Source organism: Daphnia carinata, chromosome 7, assembly GCF_022539665.2.
Source record: "Daphnia carinata strain CSIRO-1 chromosome 7, CSIRO_AGI_Dcar_HiC_V3, whole genome shotgun sequence".
NCBI classification, from domain to species: domain Eukaryota; kingdom Metazoa; phylum Arthropoda; class Branchiopoda; order Diplostraca; family Daphniidae; genus Daphnia; species Daphnia carinata.
Window position 1 is genome coordinate 2,595,753 of NC_081337.1, and position 23,583 is coordinate 2,619,335.

The 23,583-nt window shown below is 42.5% G+C and overlaps 3 protein-coding genes across 3 annotated transcripts; 1 reads left to right on the plus strand and 2 right to left on the minus strand.

Annotated features, from left to right (window-relative positions):
• Positions 1-75: 75 nt before the first annotated feature.
• LOC130694616 (transmembrane protein 177-like) lies at positions 76-1,614 on the minus strand. Its single transcript, XM_057517683.2, is given in 5 exon segments — positions 76-703; positions 806-1,008; positions 1,011-1,045; positions 1,127-1,286; positions 1,473-1,614. Coding segments are annotated over 4 exon segments (972 nt in total). The 5' UTR covers positions 1,282-1,286; positions 1,473-1,614; the 3' UTR covers positions 76-124.
• Positions 1,376-2,733, plus strand: LOC130694619 (EEF1A lysine methyltransferase 4-like). The gene is made up of 3 exons (XM_057517687.2): positions 1,376-1,866; positions 1,928-2,211; positions 2,277-2,733. The coding sequence occupies exons 1-3, from the start codon at positions 1,707-1,709 to the stop codon at positions 2,568-2,570; spliced, it is 738 nt and encodes a 245-aa protein (XP_057373670.1). The 5' UTR covers positions 1,376-1,706; the 3' UTR covers positions 2,571-2,733.
• A 103-nt stretch (positions 2,734-2,836) lies between these two features.
• Positions 2,837-20,328, minus strand: LOC130694609 (uncharacterized). The gene is given in 7 exon segments (XM_057517671.2): positions 2,837-4,319; positions 4,401-5,159; positions 5,162-5,232; positions 5,352-5,477; positions 5,602-5,875; positions 16,187-17,577; positions 19,881-20,328. Coding segments are annotated over 6 exon segments (3,177 nt in total). The 5' UTR covers positions 17,477-17,577; positions 19,881-20,328; the 3' UTR covers positions 2,837-3,662.
• Positions 20,329-23,583: the final 3,255 nt, after the last annotated feature.

Sequence of the window (23,583 nt, forward strand, 5' to 3'; positions counted from 1 at the left end):
CGTCGGAATAACCACATGTTAACAAAAAGTTTTTCTTTCGCATCTTCAGCAGGATATTTAAATTTTATTTTACTTTTACAAAATAGCTAATGGCAGCTAGACAATAGAAAGTGATTTAGCCCATTTATGAAGATGTCTGTACTTCAGGCCCTTTTGACTTTTTAAAAGATTCACAACGAAGTGCAGCTCTATCTCGAAGGACCACAAAGGGGACATGTTTGGTTCGAAAAGTCTCACGATCATTACCTGAGCTGGTATACAACTTGGGTCCTTCATCGCCAAGAAGCGATCTCATTGCCAAATTCCGTTGCAAAATTTTGCTGTAGAATTCGAGAGCACCTTGCGCGTATTCTTCTGATATGCTGGCTGCCTTTTCATCCCCTTTCTCTTCCCAATGATATGTTGTGAAATCTTTCAAGAATAACCATGTAGTAAACGCTATGGAGCCTAATAGCGAGTAAAGTACGACACGAAGCTTCAAAGGACGTGCAAACGTATTTGCCTTCCTATTGAATGTATAAGTCAAGTAGTAGTAGGCAAAGACGCTGGCCCCATTGAGCCCTGTTTGGATTGCTACATGGTGGGTATTTGCTTTGGCCATTTCTCTGGCTATTGCATACTTTTGAGCTGAATCTGACAAAATCAATGAAGATTCCAGTGCTAGTCCTTCAGGTGAACTCCAGTGGACAGTCTGTTGTCCTACCTGCCACGGAAGATAGTAAACCCAATTAATTAACTGTTTACTGATGTGCACAAGTTATAGCAACAATGTGGGATTAGGTTAATAATGAAAATGGTATCTTACAACTATTTTTTTCTTGTCAGCCTCACTGATGGAAGATTTATAGGAAAAATTGATGGGTATGCCAAGTAGGGCTCCAGTCTTAAAAGTTGCCGTTCCGATATGGAGTACATCAAAACCAAAAACAGTAAAGGCTTTTTCTGTAGGTATTCTGTTTGCTACATCTTCTTCCAACTTCAAGTCACTTTTAACTTGATTTATTTTTTAATTGTTTCAGCAGACAATGGAACTGGGAAGCCATCCCTAGAGTGGATTAAAAATAAAAAAAGGTAAAAGAAGTTTCTGGTGAAATTGATTGATCAACACAGAAGGAAATTGTTCAACTTGAATAGTTGCATAAATTCCCGTGTTTGTTCCACCAGTAAAGAATTTGGTAAATATTTTGCCAATAAAGCTGAAGACGTGGCTAGCAAAGCTGCCACAGCTGATGCTGTCTGGCCGTTAGGCGTAGCAAAAAAAGCGACAAATTTGTTCGTCATTTTTCCTGAAAGTAGTAAAACAAGCAAAATTAGTAAAATAGTTTATTTATACCGTACCCAGATGTCTCTGTCTATTAGTGCTAAAAGCAAAACGCTCCGACACACGTTGTGCATGCACTTAGTTTCCTACTAGGCGAAAAATCAACTCGAAGTGGTATGAACAATCGTATGGTACGACGTTCGAATTCTACACTGTGCTCACCTTACGTTAATCTAAAGACCTTGTATTATTTGCGGTAGACACCACAAGAAATAGTAAACGTTAATTCCTTGAGCAAAATTCAAGGAGTTTGTAGGTTCGACAAAGTGTTCTGCTATTACTGGTGCCAAAGACGTGGCGGCGCCTAGCGACCAAATTCTCAACTCGTGCATTTCCAAAACTCCTACTGAGATTCATCAGCTACGTGAATTGTTTTCACGTAGTCATGTCTTTCTTGCCAGATAAAAATGCCGATTACGCATCGTTGGCCTATTGGAATGAGCGTTACGGTACTGAAGAATCATTCGAATGGTGTAAAAGCTATGCTGCTTTCAAGGACCTTATCCGAAAGGATGTGCAACCCACCGACCGTATTCTGATGCTGGGTAATGATGTATATCAAATAGTATTCGTTGACAATGTACAACATGACTGGCTTTATCTTAGGGTGCGGTAATAGCAGTTTGAGCGAGGACATGTATCGAGACGGATTTCACAGAATTACCAATGTCGATTACTCGAGTGTGGTTGTCGAGAATATGAAGAATCGATCAGCTGAGGCTCGATCAATGCAGTGGCTTGTTATGGATATCAAGGACCTGAAATTCGAAAGCGGCAGCTTTGACGTTGTGATAGAAAAGGCCACACTCGACGCTCTGTTGGTGGCAGAACGCGATCCATGGCGTTTGTCGGAGGATAGCCGAATTCTGATGGATGAGATTCTCATTCAGGTAACTATTTGCAGTCTCAAGTACTTTGAATTGGTGATCACGATCATATCTCTTGTTTATTGCAGGTGAGCAACGTACTGAGCAGCAACGGCCGTTTCATCTCCATCACATTTGCCCAGCCCCATTTTCGCAAACGTCTTTATGCCCGTGAGCAATACGGATGGAACATACGCACAGAGACCTTTGGCGATGGATTCCATTTTTTCTTTTACGTCATGACCAAAGGTGAGCGTCTATCTGAGCACGATGCCCAACTGCAGTCAACCTGGACAAATCACAACCTGGAAAGCCAGTCGACTGTGACGAGATTCCAAGAGGACAACAACGATGACAGCTACCTCAACTCTATTGAAATGTAACGACAGACAATACTAATTCCACTTGACCGACTTTTTTTTTTCGTGCAAAAAAAATATTTTCTTTTGATTCTCATTCGTCACTCTCTCTCAGTCCTCCGCAATCTGCAATGAACGACCACAGCCTTGTTTAAAAGATAAATAGAACGTGACGCTATTCGAGTTATTTTTTCTTTGTTTGTCTTTATAATAAATTCGAATATTTACACACGAAGAAGAAACCCGGATTGATATAAAATGTGGAAAGAGAGAACGAAAAAAATAATAATAAATGTAAGGTGTGTAGAAAGTGCTTGATGATGAAAAAAGGTGACTGGTTTGTAACGCATAGTTGGTGAATACACACACACACACACGCACAAACATACAAATATATACATTGGTATATACTGTACGTAGATACATAAAACATGGGTCTTCAAATGAATACGATAATAGCACTGTCGAACAAAAACACACACAAGTAAAAATAAAACAAACACAGCCACCTTATTCAAAGAAGTACGGATGAAATGGGAGGGATGACTGACTGACGAACCAGACAGCTGATGATGGATGCCAAAAGGGCATTGTAAATGATTTTGTTTTAAAATTCCCGATTATCTTCCCTTATTTAATTTCGTCTTCTTCACGATTCATCATGATGCGTCCCCTATGCCGCAATGGAACTCTATACAATAAGTCATCCGCGTATTTTCGGATGAGTGAAGGGCAGAGTGAAATCTGGAAAGGGAAAACCAGTTTCGGAAATGTGTGATTAACAACATATGCAACGTCCTACAAAACACTATAGGATGTAAGTAATGTACACACACACACACAATTGCAACCATTCGAGTTGCACACTATTCTATACAATGATGAGACAAAATAATATATATAATATATATATAGTCGTTAAATACATCGGTTCCCATTTCAACTAGAATCTTACATTTCCAGTTGAAATAGGAAGAGAGAGAGTGTGGTGATTGTTAAAGCTTTTCGCCGACGTGTGGTAAACAACAACAAAAAAATGAATCGCAAAAATTCGTCGTTTCCTCTCGATGACCTAGTCACGTTGTTGGCTCCTACACTTCGTCACGACAATCTTGTTTAAATGTAATCGCTAACGAAAACCGTTTTGGATTGTTGTTGCTGCTGCTGCTTGTGCACTTGCTGCCGCTGAGGATAGTAGACATCACCGTTGTCCAGGTAGTGGGACGTGGGCGACTGGGTTAGAGCGGCTTTGAGCGCGGCGATGGACACGACGCTGCCCGTTTTGAGAGGTGCGCCCGATTGATGGCTACCGTTAACTTGGCCTGGCCACGACATTTCTCTCTGCTGGAACCGCTTGAGAACGGCCGCACGACTTCGATGACTCGACTTTTTACGTAAATTAACCATTGGCGGTGGATGTTGTTGTTGTTGTTGTCGAAGCGGGGATCGCCGCGCTGGGCTTTCGTAGTTTGCCAGTTGATTGGACAATTCAATAGCCGAGCACATCAATGACTGATTCGTCTCTTTGAAGGGAGACGATAACGAAGACTCTTGCGACGATGGCTCGTCCACGTAGAGAGAAAAGAGCGAATCACTGCGCATAGGTGCGTCAAATTGACTGATTCCGTCACTGCAATCCAGTCTGCCGCCAAGTTCGTCCTCTTGGCTTTGGCCGAGAACGTCAATGTCGTTCATCGACAAAGAGGTCAGCAATTTGGAGCGTCGTAAACTGGACGACGAGCCTCCAAATGCCGTCTGTTCCTTTTGACCGATCTATTTGAAAATGAGATTATTTATTTGTCCTTTTTTTCAGGACGGAACCAACAAAAAGGGAAAAACAAAAATGATATTAACCTGAATGGTGACGCAAGTGACGATGCCGTGTTGGCTTTCGCTCGTGGCCGCCAGCACGGCATTTTCTACCGGGTCGTTTTTGTCGTGTTTACTGGCGCATTTGACGTCCAGGCCATTGCAGAGGACGCGATAAGTGGCCGAACGGGCGACTCTCGAACGCGGTCTCAAATCCTCCAATCCGAAAACAACTTCAGGAGCGGCAGGGGCCGGTGAGGCGGCGTTCACTTGTGGCGTAATGAGCGTCTGACGCGACGTCCTTATATTGTGAAATTCGAAATCGTCACCGGCGCTTTCTGTCGCCGATCCTTCGTCTTCTTCCTCTTCCTCATCCATTTCCCGCATTTCGCGCAACTCGTCCAAGGCCGCGGGGCCTTCGACACTGTCGAGCGTGTGACACGAACTAAGGGTCTCGGACAAGGAGGCGTAAATCGGTTCGTGACTTTTGAATTTCGAGAGTGTGGTTATGGGTGCGTGATGAACGGGGGCATCGGCAATTTGTTCCTGCACGTCGGCGAAGGAAGGTGGAGCGCCAATCGACAATGGGTCGTTGTAGAACGGTTCCATCTGCTGCTGTTGCCTCGATGATGAGCTATTGCCATCGGCATTGCTTTGGCTTTTAAACGAGTCGATGGTCGACGTCATGGATAGGATCCTAGCGCGGCTCATAAATGTCATAAGGGGCGGCTTAATGGCTTCGGGATAAACGACTTGGGCAACGTGAGGCTGTTGAGCCGCCATTACAGCGTTCGATGAAGCAACACTAACTCCTCGTGGCTGAGCTGGGGTCGGTGGTCGTAGGCCGAAACGCCCATTCGCGACGGACGACGATTGGCTGTTATTTACGTCGGTCGTAAGGAAAAGAAAATATGGGAAAGCCGTAAGTTAAAGCTACACAAATCTGGAATGCTGCGAAAATGAGATTATTGTTGTTTCAAGTGTCGAATGACGTACCTCGTTTGCCATCGCCCGATGAAGGATTCATCAAGTGAACGAAAAGCGAACCGTTAGTTAAAGGGAATTTGGCTTCAGTCGGTTCCTGTGAATAAATCTGGCTCATCCGGTAACGGGTGTCATCGTCTAGAATTTCGTTTTTTAAAAAAATTGGATGTTATTAAAGCGAATCAGAAATAGCTTGTTATCACGCTACGCCTATTCACGAAAAAAATAAACATTTTGTTTCTATTCTCTGCGTTTAATTTACCGATTTTCATGGGAGCGAGATTCTGTTCCAAGGTAGCCGACTCGGACGTCACGGGCGAGCGCTGGTGGTTGAGATGACGATGTCGGTCGCCGCCAATGCGTCGTGAAGCCGGTCTTAGCGAGTCGACCATCCACGCGTAAAGGACTGGGTCGATAAAAACGAGGACGGCCATGAACAAGAGTCCGGAGAAGAGGGACAAGCCCAAGATGAGGGCAGAAAAAGGCCAACCGGCCGGTAGAATGTCGACGAAAAACGTGCCCAACGTCGTCAATACCTTCATAAACGAAATAAACAAACAAAGCACGACATGTTATTGTATTCATTTCTCCTTTCGCTAATGATCGTATAGATTTCCAATTTGTGTGTTGCGGCTATTAGGCGCAATTGACACGACGTAATTAAGCCCGCTCGCATCAAGTCTTATGACTAGTACATGACTATACAAAGAGAGAAAGTGGTGCCAGAAATTTTTTTTTTTTTTTTTCCAATAGTCTCATTATTAGGCGATATTGAATCCTTGAAAAAAAAAATGGTTCAATCGTGTCTTTTAGCATAGCTCTCTCTTTTTTGTGTCGTTCCATCTCATTCAATATGTATAGATCTTCGTTACGCATTTTTTCTCTCTCCTTCTACGAATTGTTGGCAGAGAAACGTAAAATACCTCCACCCCCCTCTAAAAAAAAAAAAAAAAAAATATCGATCGATGGAGCGTTGCGTGTGCACGGTCGTTTCATGGCCGTGCACGTCTGTTCAAAGCGTCTGTTAAAGCTGTATTATTAGGAAACATGTTGACTTGGCGCACATGGGCTTTTCTTTCAGCCTCACGCGTGTACACGTACGAGCGTGGGCAGAAAGGAATAATAATAAAAAAAAAGGGGCCGGATCACAAGAAAGTAGAAAATGTGCACTACATAATGTCCGCCCCGACAACTTCTCCCTGGGTGCTTTGTCGGCAACAACGTGAACGACCAGAAAAAGAGAGGATAGCGATACAGGCACCTCCCTCATTATGCCAGTCGGCCAAAAGGAAGAAAAACGAGAGCTGGATTCAAGATACACTTTCGCCCTACTCCCTTACCGCCCGTTTATATACGTTATGCATTACAAATCGAAAAATGTTTCAATCAACCAGCCTCGTGATATATTTTCTACTTTTCTGGATAGCACCGGGTATCCCTTCCGAAAAGAGAAATGCAAAAAAAAAAGAGGGGACGTTTCAGCCATATAAGATCATAGCTAATGTGACAGCCAAGACCATATATACATCGACTATCAACGGCATTCGAATGATTATTGGCTGCATTTCTTTTTTTTTTTAAATTGTTTTTTCACTTTCAAAATTCGTGGTGAAGGCCATCATCCAACATTATCCTTTAAATGAATGGTTCGCTGTAAGCCAGATCGATGGCAGGCTCATAAATATGAAAGCAAAAGATGTAAATCAAATTGTTTGTGCGGTTGAATAATAAATAAATAAATTAGAGAAGACAGGAATGTCGCGTTTTTTTTTTTCTCTTTAAAAAACAATATAAACTTTGACGTCTATAAGGAAAAGAAGAAGCCGCAATAATGCAAATGTGTGCTCGGGTTACCGCACTCTTCCGTTATCCGAGCCTCCCTTTTTCTCTCTTTACCCAAGGGCCATTTCTAACATGCCCTTATCTATCCACTAAAATATACAACTTCATATTCTTGATCATTCCTCCTCTTTCAAGTTCCATCTCATCTTCTTTTTTTTTTCTCTTTGAACTCCGTTTTTTTTTAGGTCTAAGGAAAAAAGAAGTTGGGATGACAAGCGGAATAGTGAAAAGACGCCACCACACTGATGGTACAAAGGCGCAAAAAATCAAAGGGTTTTGCCGGCGCAACACACGGACTTTCGGGGCAGGGCCCCATAAACAAAAGGTTAAAATAGAAAAAAAAAAAAAAAAAAGGAACTCCGTATTTACTGGACAAGGTTGTAACGAAACAAACATCCAACACTAGCACACCTCCAGCTTCTCTACTCCGCCTTTAGACACGTAGTACGTTTTCGTTCATTTTAGGTCCAAAGTTAGTGTGTATGCCGCCTGGTGTGTTGGGCCCGTTAGCACAACTGCAGTGACGCGATTTATGACAAGCAGCGAAATGAAAAGAAAAAAAAGGAGTTGGCTGGAATGTTTGTTGTTGAACAGGCAAAGGCGGAAGGGCAGAAGATAAACGGCCAACGGGTCAAGGAGTTTGGTGTTGCCGGCAACTGGCTGAATTATACCGTTACGTGATGACGAGGTTACTATTCGATTGGCTGCCAGCAGTCGGCAATGGCTTCTTCCTTTTTGATTTCTCGTTTCCATCAACATTTCATGCGTTGCTTGTTCTCATTTCCCCCCCATCGTCTGGTTTAGATTCTGTCAAATGTTGTTCGTACACATGTAGAGAGAGGGGCCCGTCCTACATCTCTAGTAACCCACATCCACGTCAATCACGATCCTCTGAAAGCCCGTTCGGTCTACAAAAGAGTTGTACGGTTACATGTAAACTATAGGCATTAGAGGATGAACCCGTTGTTGTTTTTCTGATTACAATAACGAGCTCATCGACTGCTGGGAATTGCGCACCAATTATTCTCGTGAACTCAATTGTACGGCTCGTTTTCACATTAAATCATGTTAGCTCTTTCCTTTGCCCTAGAATAAACGTTTGTATATCAAGTCATTGCTGACGTATCAAAACGAGCATCGCCTAACTTTTGTGGCTTTGATTTTTTTTTTTTTGAATTTATTTCGACTATCACGGCGGGATTCCCCTGACTGAGGTTCACGTTCTATGCTGATGACCTTCTATAAATAAAAAAAAGGCGTTGCGGTCGACGATTCAAATGAAATTGCGTGATTATTTTTAATGCGTTTCCCCCAACTGCAGTGAATTTCGGTAAAAAAGAGAGGAAACGATCATCAAGTCAACATGTTGCCTTCACGACAGAAAAAAAAATGGATTGAATAAAAAGGCGATTTTAAAAAAATGATAAACCGTATAGGAGCCAAAAATCTGAAGAGTTATTTGCATTTTTTACGTTCGGTTTTGCTGTAGGCCTTTTCTTCATCCCCTTCAAAGGGAAAAAAACACTTCGGCAAACGGTAATTTCATTTTTATGTCTATCTGTCGATCGTGCGTGATGTGGTTGGGTGTTGACGACGGAACAATTATCGAGCGTGACAAGCTATCAGCCGAACACGGCGCCAACAGTCCGTGAATAAAAAAGGGTTCCTTATAGATAGAAGCATATGGAAGCGTGACTGGCGGGGGGGACGACTATTTGATGGCGATTTGAATATGACGGCAACGATGAGCACATTTCTTTTTAAAAAAATTCATTTCAGGCTTTAAAAGAATTCAGGTAAATGAATTCTTTGTAGTCGCTACAAACAAAAACAAATTCCCGTCTTTTTTAGTGCATCGTGGAAAGGCAAATGAAAAAATGCCTTATCGGGATTGGCTGTTCTTCTTCTACTTTAAATTTCGTGTCCCCGATTTTTTGACACGAAGGCATGTGTTGCTGACTGGCCAATAAACGTGATTTCAAACGCGGAAACGCGCGCAGGGTCATTCCAAAAAGAAAAAAAGGCCAGACCCGTTTTTCTTCTCTTTCACGTCAGCTGCGGGTCAACTGCTAACGACAAGATCTCGTTTGATTCGCTCGCAATCGTCAACGCTCCGATGAAAAAGAAGAAAAGGTGGGATCGTCTCAATCGAACGTGACTTTGAAGACATTTCGAAACGAACGAAGAGCTTCTCTTTGGTGAGAAGATAACCAATGTCGCTTGTAAAATAAAAGAGAGCCGATAGAAATATGAAAAGATGATGGGTTTGTGTTGTTGCTACCGCTGTTATTAGATGCCCATCGGCGACGAAGGTGGTGGAATGAAAAGAGAAAGTGGTCGCCTCTCTGGGGCCAATGCGCCTTTGCCCGCGTCCATCCATTACGATCACGATGGCCGCTCAAATTTACGATGTACTCTCTCTCTCTCTCTCTTTCTATAGTCTAACGTACCGACAACTGTGGTTTATCGTTTTTCACGATGTTGTTAAATAGGATAAGACCTTGCTGCTGGTTGCTGTCGTTTGCAAATCGTTGGCTTTCTTCTTTTTCTTGTTTGATATGTTTGGTGTGCGTGTGTCGGACGTGCCCTACAACTCGTCGGCGGATTATTTTGACCACCTCGGGAGGTTGAAGCGAGAGATGACTTTCACTGCAAGCTATATCATAGCGAAAACAGCTGCCATCATGACGAAAGGTATGCACATATTCAAAATGGTCGAATGCCAGTTGCGTGATCATCAAAAAACGACCAAGAAAAAAGATGAGTGTGCAACACAAAAGGACGACGCCCCATTCGGGATTTTTCGAAAAAAAAAATGAATAACTGAAAGATGAGAAAGGCACGATAACGTACAGATAGGAGGAGGCATTCTTCATAGAGCTAAAATAACTCTCAACGTGAAATGATAATAACCGGCGAGACGAGGAAGACGATTGGTAACTGGTTGAAAGGCTGTCTTCTTTTTGTTTCTCATGCAAACTCTTTTTTGTTTTTAGACAAGGAGGCGATACTGTGAAACCAATTTTTTCAATCGAAATCGTCAACTAGAAAAAGGAGGGGGATGCGGTCGATGGCACCACCGGAATGTGAGAAATATAAAATGTAATGGCAATAAGAACGGCAAATGAGTATCGGATGTCGTAGAGAAACGAACCTCAAGGGCTTGCTCTTACTTCCGTTTCTTCTTTCTACTTTTATTATTGGCGTCATTGGCGTCGTCGTGCCTTGGGCTGTGCGAACGCGATATATGTCGCCAGTTGTATTCCACTCGGCTGCGCGAAAAAGAAAGAAAACTTTCACCCCATTCGTTTTTTTTTTTAACGCACGCAGCTTCATCTCGTTATTACAATTTGAAAACTGATTTCGCTTGGCTTTCCCTTCTTGTTTCCATTTACGAGAATTAATTATGGCAATGCTTGTTTCCATTTTTTGTCTGTCAACACTTTTCCTTTTTCGAACGCAATGCGCGTGCAAAACAATTTCAAACTTGTCAATGTTTATCAAGAGAAAATCAGTTGAAAACACACGTACAACGTTGGAAAACATTAAATGGCCACCGCTATATGAAAACTGTTGAAATGTGACGGGCCGGATAAAAAAAAAGAAATCTGCGATTACCTTATTAGATTTGACTGTCGCCCGAAATGCAAGAAACATTTTCTCCCTTTGCCCATTTATTTTGTTGTTTGCTCGTTTTTTTTTTTTTTTTTTAGAACTTACTTGTCGCACATAGTTTTCCCTGTTTTTTTTTTCGTTGCATTTATTTCCGACTTTCTACTTTTTTTTTTCTACGTAGAGTTCTCCTTAAAAAAACACGGCCAGTTGTTTAATGAGTCGAAAAAGGGACCTCTTTTCTATGGTCCGATTTCAACTGGTTTTCATTGGATTCCCTTGGTTTATTTCGGCTTAGATACAGAGATTATCACCGTGATATTTTTCATCCGTATTTCAACGTCCCGAATCTCCCCCCCTCTGCCCGTAGCTCAGTGGACTGGATAAACGAGAAATTTGGGATCGCAGCAACGGGTAGGACAGTCTAAGCGATGGCACTGATAACAAATAAGCACATATCCCTCGAAAAAAAAAAAAAGAAAGAAGTTTTCAGCAAGAAAAATTAAAACTTGTTTGCTTTAAAAGTCGCACGAGGAATTTATTCCGTTTTTGGTTGATGAGGATCACGTTCCTCTGTAACCGTTTCCTTTTTTTTTTTTTAATGAGAATGAAAAACGATGCAGGAAAAAAAAGCTGTTGCTTCGTACGTTCTATTTTTCTAAAGTTATGGGGTCCGGTGGTTCTAATCATCTCTTCCTCCAAGAGTCAGAAGCAGCAACGAAACGAAATTGACCAATTCAAGAGGGGAAGGCCAGCCAAAAAAAAAAAGGTATCAGTAAAAACTAATAATAAAAAAAAAGGCCAGGGAAGACATTGAAGGCGTAATCTGGATAAGACTTGAGAGGGACTTAAGAACCCATATTTTGTCGAGTCCCGCTTCCCTGCTGTTCCCTATTTCTACATCAAAGACCTAAAAAAAAAAAAAAAATGGAGAAGAAAAGGGGCACCCATTATGGCGACGTCGTCCCTATTAGAAGAGCCAAGGTCGTTGGTGGTGTTCCAGTGAGGATACGCCGTTGGGATGATGGGATGGATCATGGAACGCGCACGGCCGCACGAGAAGGGGGGAGATAAAAAGGCAAGAAACCCAACAAAAGTCAGAAGACTTATCCAAACCCGTCGAGGGGGGAGAAAAGAAATAAAAAAGGAAAAAGAAAGAAAACTAGTTCTTAGGTGTGTTGTCCAGTCGAGATATATCAAAGAGATAAGAGAAAACAAAAAGAAAAGAGCTCTGACCTGTGGGGGCCCAAAAACTAACCGGGGTCTGTTGCTCCGCAAGCTACGCAGGGTTAATAGTCCCATCTGGTAAAAAGCGTGACCCCACCGTTTGTACATGTGTGTGCACAAACGTTCAAAACACCCTCCCCCCTCCTCACACACAAACAGATTATCAATAATATTTCATATAGAGACGTCATTCTATACACGTTGGTAGGGGCGATAAGAGCAAGGCATGGGCATATACAAGTTTTCTCCAAACATTTGTCTTCGCCTTTTTCTACGCAAATGCAATCACCTGGACGCTCTACTCATCTCCAGCTGCTGTTCGTGTTCAAGTGTTGGACACGCGCAAAATAATACAAAGATAAGCGAGAAAAAGAAGTGAAAAATGAAGAGTAAGGTTTCGTTGAATACAAAGATTTTTTTGTTGACGTAGCCACACACACAAAAAATACCCGACATATTTTTTTTTTTTGCCTCCCCTCTTCTCGATTTCCTTTCGAATCCGTTTTTTTCTTCCATCGCTTTCTTATTCTACTTCAAATTTTTTTTTTCCTTCTTTCCCCTCAACCGTTTGCGCATGAAACCCAGGAAAAGATGATTACAGATATAAAAGAGAACATGTGTAACGTACACAACATCCGCGTTTTCTACAGGATCCATTTTTTTCCCCCTCCGTCGCGGTGCACGAACAACCCCCCCAAACAAACAAAAAAAAAACTAGAGAAAGCGAATGTAAGAGGGTATCATGTTCGAAGAAAAAAGAAAACGTGTGCTGGTCGATTTTTTTTTTTGTGCGACGCACTTCCTTTGCCGACGTGTCCAACATCCAAAGAAGAAGAAACGATCCGATTGGTGTTGACAATGAGGCTCTTGACTATGAAGCGGGTACGTGGTTTATCAAGCAAAAAGAGGATGGCCAAGAGGGACGCAAACAAAAACAAAACGAACTGTGTGTTTTTTTATTTTTAGATTGGGAGAGAGTTGACGAACTAGTGAGAATTGACTCGTTCACGAAGCGGGAAAAAAGCGGACGGGGAATTTGTCAGCCGAATGACCCGTGATGTGCTATATATCTGGCGAATAATTTAGACTAGTAGCGGTAAGAGAGAGAAAAGGAGTCCAAAGCGACTTGGTTCTCATTTTCCGGGAAGATGGCCGTCGTCGGAATGGCGACACGCAAATGAATCATAAAAAAATGGGATTTCATGTTTACACAAAACAAAAAAGAAGGTGGAGCTACGAATAAGAGAGACCGGCTTTTTGATCTTCGGCTGCCGCAAAAGCCAGAAATGTACGGAATGAAGGAAATGAATAATCCAACAATGGACTGTGAGACTTGCCGATGAATGCGAAAGGCCAAAAAAGACACCTGATCGTCTGCTGCTTTATCACAAATTCAAACAACAAACCCTCCCCCCCCAAACAAAAAACAACACAAAAGCCACGAAGAGAATAGAGAAAAAAATCTGTTGGAAATTAAAAACGACCAAAACAGAAAAGAAAAAAAAAAAAACATGTTGGGCTAGCGTCTTTTGTTTCACTGTTGGCCCGCTGCGTGCGTGTCGACGCCGTCGTGCCGCATAATTGTGCGTTGCCTGTTTCATTTGACTGGCGGCAAAAGTCGAATTGCTTTCAGCTAAAATAAGAGTTTTGATCGCCACAGGGCTGACTTTTCAGCCACTGGCCCAACGCGTCCATTTCTCTCCCCTTTTGGCCATCACATCATTAGTTTAGCAGCTCTCGGACTAACAAAGAGCAATAAACCATTTTCTTTTTTTTTTTCTTTTTTTTTTCTTGTCGTTGGCTTCTTGCTTTTCTGATGGACTTTTTGTTTTGGCCATGGACGTCTACCCGTCGATCGAGTTTGCTGACCAGCCAATGCGGTTGCCTTTGTTTTGTTTTTTTTTTCTTGTCGTTTCTTTGGTTTCTATATACAAGCAACTGATTGTCCAGTCAAGGAAGGTTGTGGCTATGTGCCAGTCATTTCAATTTTTTTTTCCTTTCCGATGCGGCTACAGAGTCACCTTTTTTTTTTCCCTTGCCCGGCGGACTACGCCTCGAGTAAGACGTCCTCGCTAGTGTATAGAGAAAGAGACATGGCGCAGAGGGGAAATGGTGGCACAGTCGTGGAACCTCGTTAGATACTCGTTCACTGTGACGTGCCCAGCACACATGAGCCGTTCAAAAATGGCGCTACGTATTTGTTGGCATGATTAGACGGCGTGAAAAAAAAAGGGGGGGTTTGATTGCTAGACCCTCTCATTTCACTATAAATTACTACAACTCGCTCTCAATCTCTTTTTCGTATGGCCAAAAGAAATGTGACGCTTCACGGCTCAGCGTGAGTATTTTTCTTTACTCAATTGTTACAATTGCACGAAAGAAAGAAAAAATGTCCCTTTAATAATAACCCTACATGTCCGTCGGTCCGCATTTTCTTTTTTTTTGGGTGGAAAATGGCCTTCGAGCGAAGGGCCCAACGTCGTCTATTACGGGGCAAAGTCGGTACGAGTAGGTTATTATTTTCGATGTACGCCAGTCGATTTTGAAGGGAGAGTGGGAGGTTCCGAGTCGTCAATCGTCTTACGGGATTTCGGGAGGTTATTCAGTTCCGCGTTACTTGCTGTCTGAATGATGCTACTCGAAAAAAATACCGTTTTTATTTCTTCTTTGTTTGATATTTTGAAAAAAAAGTAGATCATCGTGTCCATCTGATTCGGATGGTGGAATATGGCCGAGATAGAAACAATAAAAGGGCGAGTGTATAAAAACAGCCAAATAACTTCACGACAAATAAAATTTTTCAAAAAAAAAAAAGGGAACTCTATAAGCGAGAAACGACCGTTTGAATTCCAGGCGTTTGACTTAATGACCGTGAGCTTGAATGTCATCGCGCAAACACACTGAAAAAAAAAAGAGGGGGAGGGCTATTTTTATTTCTTTCCCTTCACTGCCAGTCACGCACGATGAATTTGTCCATTTTCAAATGTAAGAAAAAAAAAAAGTGTTGGCCCCAAAGTACAACTGCCGTTCTCCCAACAATTTTTCTCTCTTGTTTAAATTTCATTTTGAAATGGTTCGTTTTCTTGTTGTCATTGCATCACGCTGAGCGTGCGGTTCTTTTTGGCACCATTGGACAAATTCATCAACGACTCATTGCTCATTTCGTTGCATCATCGACGAAACAAAAAATGAAGTAAAAAATAAAAAACGGGTGGATGAAGCCGGGGCCAAACCCATTTAGGAAAATCAAATGAAAGAGTGAAAAGTCAATCCATCTCTTTTGTTGTTTAAATACGCAAACTTTCTCGCAGAGTGTGTGGGCCACACTTGGCAATGTTTCTTTGATCTTTGAAATGAGTTTTTCAACAACAAAGGAATGGAATTCAAATGAGAAGATGCATGAAAATGAATTCATCATCACATGCAAAACGCACGAATGCGTTGCATAAGCAACTCTAGAGTGCCTTGGCTTATTTCATTACGGCTATTTGTCGCAGTGCGTTAGAACGCGTGACGCTTGGATGAGCACACAGAGTCTCGCCTTCAACAATTTCAACACCTGCCACATTCTCCGTTTGCTACAGTTTGAGGTCTCTATACGTTCGCTCAATTCTACGCGCAGGTGTTTTCAAGATTAAACAACAACCACTGGCCATTTCGAATCTGCCGCCAAGCGTGACCCCCCATACACACCTTGACCGCACAAAGACCATACACGCACAAGCTGTTGTACCGCTAGTTGCGCAAGTGTCGAACGACTAAAACATTGCCATCCACGATAGGCTACTTTAGAGCGAAATGCGGTCAAATCGATCACAAGTTCCAGTATTAAAAACCCCTTTGCCGTTAAAAAAAATAAAGACGATGACCAGATGGAATTTGAAAACAAAAAAAACTCTTGAAAAATGTTCAACCGTTTTAGAGAATGAGAATGGATGTCGATCCATCCGAGTGTGAAGAGCGGAAGCAATATAGGGGGGATAGCAAAATGCGACCGAGCACACGCGCCATGAGGTCTTTATCAATAGGCTATTCAATTTTTTTTTCTTCGTTCGACATCTAAAAATGAATATCAATGAATAGCTAATCGGTTTTCCAGTGGCTTATTATAATGAGACGGATATGCATAAATAGAAAGAAGAAAAAAAAATTGAAAGGGAACTCACCAGCAATGGGAGATGATGGGTTAGGTACGCCACGATGAGCACAGCTGCCACCGTAGAGTGTCTTTGTCTGTTCCAGCTACCGCCGCCGCAGCAGCCTCCGCCAACAGTTGCAGCGCAGAAATCGGCCGTGCCCGTTTTGTGATGATCGGCCAACATTCCCCCGCTCTCGTGATGATGTAGAAGATTCATAAAGTTTTTGTCCGTCGATCCGAACATGAAATTCGGATGACTGGAACGCGTCAGTTGCGGAGTGGGTGACACTTTGGCCGTCCCGTGCTGCTGGCCACTGAGACAAGCCACCGGCCCGGGAGTGTACCGTGGAGGTGGAGGAGCTGGAAGCGTCGGCAGAGCAGACGACGATGAGGACGTCGTCGTCGGAAGTGGAAGCGTAGCAGACGATCCATCGGACGCATTGCCCAACGTGCGCATATCCGAACCCGAACCGCCGGCCAGTCCTAGCCGTCCGGAGAATCCATTTGAGCATCGAATCATAATCCTGGTAACGAAGACGATGGCTCCAGCGGTGAGCGTCGTTAAGAAGAGGACGCCGTGCAAGCAGAGCCAAAAGAGCGCAAACCGCGAATCGAAGGTATACGGCAAAAATGAGCAATAATTCGCTTCCATGGCCATGACGGCGGCCTCGGCAATAACAGCAGAGTCGGTCATAGTGTCGTTATGGAATGCGGGCGGTAATGTCGTCGCTGTTACGGTCGTCGTTGGTAACGGTCGTGGAGTCGCTAAAAAAGATAACGACGATGCGGAGGATGAGGCGCCGATTCCGCTGGTACTAGCGAACAAAGTGGCGACTCCGACGAGTAAACTGACGACGGCCAAAACGACGACATGGTAGCGGATTTGGGTGCGCCTGACGCTGACTCGGTACTTGTAGGGCCAGCGGATGGTCATGGCCCGATCGACGGCCATGGAAGTTAAAGTGGCGGCGTGTAGGGTGTGGGCGGCTGCCCAGAAGGAGATGAGGGCGGCGCAGAGGGGCGTCCGGTGATGAAGCAGTTCCAGAGCTACAAATGGACTAGTACTTTCACCTTCCACCAGTCTGGGCGTACCGCGGCCAGATAGGAGACCGGCCGTTTCAGCCAGGGCGGTGGCGCTCAGGCCCAAGGTCACCAACGTGCAACACAGCTGGCCGACCAACAAGGAGACGATGAGGACGTCCAGCGGGTGCCAGGCGGCCCTCCTCGAATGCAAGAGACGGAGCAGGGCGATTTCGGGCACCAACGTCAACGGGGCGGCCAACGTCAAGCCCAGCCAGACGGCCGTCGATCCGTCCATTCTTGTTGGTACCTTTTTTTTCTGTGTGTGTGTGTGTCTTGTTCCAAGTCAGAGCTCCGATGCGATGTGACTCATGGAATCCCAATGAGGATTTTATCGCCCTATATTGAAACAAAATAAACCATTAATGAGCATTTTTATCATCGCACGTAATGATACGCTGAGTTTACGTAGGAGGGGGGGGGGGGAGAATTGGATTTACGGCTAGAAGCCAACTGCTGGTATCGGAAGCGGAAATAATTGGATACAGTGTGAAGCCCGAATAAAATTCTTATATAATATTAACTGATCCGAAATCCCCCAACAAACACACCTTTTTCGCTCTCTCTCCCCCTGTCTGTCCCTCACTTCCTTATTTGGATCAACCAGTTTTTCGGGGAAAAATAAAGTTGAAGCGTGTTATCAAAAGGGCGGAGTTGTAGCACAGCTTTAAAAAAAAGAGAAATACGATTTGCAAGGGGGGCCTAGCAAAGACTTATTTTGACGATGACACACACAGAGTATGGCAGTTTTGAATGACTTTGAATGTGCTGTCAAAATAGAGGGCACACACGCACAACAATAACATTAAATCGATTCGATTGGGAGCTTCACCAAATAACAGGGGGGGTTCGCTGGGTGGGCGGATGCGTTGAAAAAAATTGACAGTTGCAACAATGTACCATGGACTCGTAGACTATAAATAAAGGTGGTATTCTTTCCTATTGTTGTATTGTGTAGAAATTTTAATCCCCTCCCTGAGTGGAAAAGGGGGGAAGATCCCCTCCACATTATCTACCAACGAAAACCATTCATTTTGTTTTTTCAATGATGATTTAGGATTTTTAAAAAAAAAATCTCTACGGCGCAATTGAATCGTGCGCAACCAAAGCGTTCCAGAGTCTGGATCTGCCCAGCAATAATGCCTCCCCCACTTCAGAGCTGTTACAGTCGAGTTATTGAAATTCAACAACAATTAACGTCGCCACATTCTCGACGTATAGTGTGTGTGTGTCCTTAATCGAACTCCGCCTGTTGGGTGTGGGTGCGCACGAACGCACCGGTCCAAAGAAAAATCAAAAGAGAGAAAAAAAAAAAGGCAGATAGAAACTAGTGGATAAACAAGTCGCAAAGGTTCATAGAACTTTTTTTTTCTCTCTTTTTTCTAACATGGTTATGGAGGTGGGGTGATATTTTATGTCAGCACGTATCGGGTGAATTTTTCGAAGGGAATGAGAACCGGTTGAAAACAGAAAATGCAACGGGCGTTCGCCCTTCTCTGTTCGGGCAATTTGAGCCGGTCTCAAAATGCAAAAGCAGAGAACTTGGAAAAACAAAATCTTAAGGGAGAAAACAAGATGGACAAAAAAATTCACGTGAATATATCAAAGAAGAAACTATAAAGACGACACACACACAAGCAGGAATGTATAGCCGTGCGTGATATGAGATATTCTCTAGACAGAATTTGCATTTGACCTTGCCGTTTTCTCTCTGCATAGCCTCTCAACTCCAGCTGCTTCCTCAATTCAAAAGAAAGTTCTCCTACCCAATCTCTCTCTTGTCTTTTGAATTTTCATCTCGTATGATGCCTGGACTGCATCCAAGACGAAAAAGACAAGGTCGTTCGTTTTTATTTTACCCGGTTATCGCTCTTTACGTGTACGCATATTAAGATGTAATCGCAGAAATTTACAACCACCGGAGCAACAAGTTAGGGGTTTGTTTTCTTCTGGGAAGGAAAAAGATTTAAAAGAGGACAGTTTTAGTTTTCTACCCTTGGCCGTGGCAATCGTTTGCTGGTTGTTCGTGAGAGAGATTCAAGCAAAAAAAAAAAAAAAATGAGGGGCAGTAGCTCGTGCTCGAGACGTTTTTGAATTGAGATTTTTAAAATTACAAGAAAAAGAAACGAATAATTTTCGTTGACAATTTCTTAAAGGTTATCCTTTGTTTGTTTCATTCTCTGGGTCACAAATTCAAAAACGAGCTCATTAACAAGCAACCAACAATAGTTACAGGTAAGTTTTAAATTAATATATCCCCCTCCTTTCGATCGTAAAACGACGACGACTGTGAGAAAGGCCCCAACGCGAACAAATACCATAGAATTTGTTTCCAGGGAAAATAAATAAAAAAAAAAAGGGGGAAGTGTGATGGAAAAATAAAATACACAAAAGGCTAGTGAGTAAGCTGACAAGGCCGTTTAGTTTGACGAAACAAATTTTGAAGAAGATATGACCTTCACCTGGAGACCTTTGCAGTCGACACGAACCCACGTCTTTAGTACTAAACAGCATATGCGAAAAGAACATGGCCGAGATGATTGAAAAGGAAAAAGGAGGGAAACGAAAAAGAAAGGAAAAGGCAGAAAAATGCAACAACTTCAGGTAGTAAGTTGTCGTTGATTTATAGCCGTTACATTTACCTTTTTCCGTGTCTGGATACATTCAAGACGACTGAGAATTCCACACCATCGATTGAAAAACGAAAGAGGGGCGGATCAACAACAAATTTTCACTGGGGGGCAAACGACAAAGGAGGTCTCCTTTTTGAGATTTACTCGTCGTTTTCAAATGTCATCCACTCCAAAACATAATTGGGTACTTGTCCTCTGTGTGTGTGGCGATTTCGAATGTTTGAGCACGTACCACGGCGATCGAAAACTGAACACATCCAACTCCCATAACCGTCAGGCAAAGACTGGCCCTTGTTCGCCACCGTCTGGCCGTACATACACAATGCAACGCTGTACAGGAGGAGCGGACGTGGTGGGGGAGGAGGCACTGGGTGGTGCAGGTATTCTATACAGAGAGAACACGAGGGAAAACGAGAGAAACAAAAGAAGAACCAACCACCATCACCACAGGGCTTTGAAAATGAAAATGAAGAAGAAACTTTTTTTTCGTTCTCGGTACACACACACACACACACGAATATATAAATCCTGTTGTAGTAGATCCTCTTTACACACATCAAGTGGAGGAATGTTTCGACTGCTTGCGGCCATGTTGAAGCAGCTACAAGTTCGCCAAGCTTTTCAAGTTTTTTTTTTTCGATTCTCTTGTGTTTTCCAGTTTTTGGAGACGAAGGCAAATCTTTTGTGATCCGTTTTCTTTTTGCTCTCTTCTTCTTTTGTTGTTGTTATCTTTTGCTCTCATTATATTCGCCGCGTTCTACTTCATTCAGGCCCTCTACAACAACAACAAACCCCCCTCCAAAAGTAGCAAATAAATACAGGAGCTGGAAGTGCAGAGTGAAAAACGGCGGCTCACCTACTGCTATTGAACTGGAAACATTGACATGCCCTCCTTTTGAAGAGGCTTCAATCTTCATTGCACACGACATCAAGGAGAAACTAAAAGAGATTAGAATTCGGAAGAAAGAAATCTGTGGCTTTGATTTCTTCATTAACTAAGCGGATGAGACGACTTGGCAAGTTTTCACCAAAAGCAGACGAAACAAAGGACAACCGTCTCGTTCGTGTCTGAAAACGCGTGGTCCATCAGTTTGTCATTGAATTTCTGAGATGGACACACATTCCACAGAGTTCATTTTGACCTGTCGCATTTCCACTAAACATTCGCCTTTACGACTGACGCCATTTTTTTCCCCTTTCGGTTGGGGGTTGATTAGCATCTCAGATCTGTCTGTGGGAGATGATTGGATAGGCAGAACAAGTTCCCCTCTTTTTTTTTTTCTCAAACGGTAAATCACGACGTGGACGTGTCACGACATATCGAGTCGGCTATTTTACATATTGTGGTAATGATTGCCAAGATTACGTTCGTCGCCGACAGGTATACATTCCAGCCCCCTCATTTCGTACATTGCAATGAATCGATCAGTCGATTATTATTAACGTCTTTGTTGTCCCGTTTCTTTTTTTCTTTCTAGTTTTTTCGTGATGACCGTCGGCCACGCCAAACAAAAGAAAAAAAAAGTATTGCAATGATGTAAAAGACGTTCTCTTTTCAAATCTATAGAGACAATTGAAATGGACGTTGAACGGGAGTCGCCTATTGTTATGCTAAGCTACCAACTATTTCGGTACCACAAGGGTCGAAAACGGTTTTCTTGATGGTAGACGTCATCTTATGGACAGGATATACTCATTACATCACGTACGTAATGCGTGTAGAAAATCACCATTTGCTGGCCATTTTATACGTGGCCACAAAGAATCATGACGCTTCCCCCACCATTTTTTTATTTTGAAAAAGAAACAATTGAAAATCGACAGAGGGGAGAAACAAAAAATGCTTTCAAAGGTTGGGCGGTGGTGCAGTATAGGAATTTTTATCTGAATTTATGGTATATGGTTCCGGCGAAACCGCAACGTATTTTTTTTGTGTGTATCTAGGTTACAAGTGTTCTTTCTTTTTCGGCAAAGAGAATTGAACGAAATAATCACAACATATAGGCGGACGAGTGTGGTCCCACCCCCCTGCCTGTGCAGGTGTCGCACGTACTGGCTAGTTCATGGCTGTCCAAAGGCTTTTGCGTTCACGCCAGCGTGAATCCGGGCGTGGAAAACTCAAATAGACGAGGCGCAATACGTCTGCGTGTTTCTACCACTAGTTTCGGTCAAATTGACCAAGGCCGAACACAACAATGAAAATGATCACGTCCGAAAATGAATTCCATGTGCGGTCGACGTTGGATAATAATGCGACGGATTAATACGCAATGCTCAACGGAGCTTCAAAAGAAAAAAAATGAGTCTATTAAAAAAAACGTGTCCCTCCCCTCAAGTTTTACATTCGATTTCGTATATTCTCATTATGAAATAATCAATCATCATACATACAACATCATGTACAAAATGTGTGTGTTTTTTTTTTTAACATTCCCATTTTCTTTTATAATTATTGGCGCAGAAACAAACAAAAGTAGGAGAAAAAAAAAGACACACTTCAGCAGTACAAAGAATTCCAGTTTCTTCACGTTCAGATTTACACCAAGGGGAAAGAAAATTGTCTGAATAATTAAAGTTTACGATGTTGCGGCTTTCCAAATCTCTCTTTCGCTCCTCTTATTGAAATCAACAACAAATGGGGGGAAAACTAAACGGAAAAGAGGCGTAGCAAAATAAAGAAATAAATTAAATGTTTTTTTTTCTCATTTTCTTCATTTGTGTAGATATGGATAATGCATATAACAATGGCGATGATAAGTTGGAAAAAAATAAAGAACGGCTGACTTGACGATGATTTTCCCCCAAACTACTTGTCTTGCATCACTTGAAAGAATCACTATGTATAGTATCTATATCCAGCTCAACGATTGAATGAAAAATAAAGGGGAGGAGGGGAAAACAGCCAAGTGAATCGAGAACTAAAATATTTTAAAATAGGGATGGAAATGTTTAGTACCGTTTAGTTAGGCTTGAAAATCTGTTTGTATGGCTAATATTGTGCTCCATGTTGATCATTTCAGCGTGAGAAAAAGAAAGGGAAAGAATAATCAAAATAACAGCAAAAAAAAAAAAAAAATGAAACAAAAACCTAATTTCCAGAAGGATAAAGAGAGCAGTAAGTAATTAAGAGCTGGGCACGAATTTTTTTTTTTTTTAGGAACCTTGGACAGAGAACAAACCTAACGAGAGAATTTTGAGTACGTGCATTGACCAAACCAAAATAGAAAGAAAAAAACCAAACGAAGTAAGAAAATGAAGTGATTCAACATACAGCGAATCATCAATCCTTCCCAAGGAAAGCATTAGAGAGTCGTGTATGAATAGAATGTGGTTGCCAACAAGCCCTTAATTACATTTCTTCTTTCTAAACGGGATGATCTCATATCACACACACACATACAAAAAAAAAGAACATTAAAAGTAATCTGTCGTTTTTTTTTTGTGTGTGTGTATGTCTCGTTACGTGTGGCTTTGATTCTCTCTTTTTTTTTGTTGTGTGTGGAGTGGGCGTTTACGCAAAGTGGCACAGGGGAGAGTGTGGCCAACAGGCTCTTCTCTACAAATTGACACTTTAATCCAAGGATAAGGTGGTTGTTTTCCTTTTTTTTTGTCTTTGTTTTTTTTTTTTTTGTTAAAGAAAATATTTCTTCTCATGTGTTACTTAAAAAACCAGTGGACAGGGAGGGATTTGATCGGAAAGAAGGACACGGCG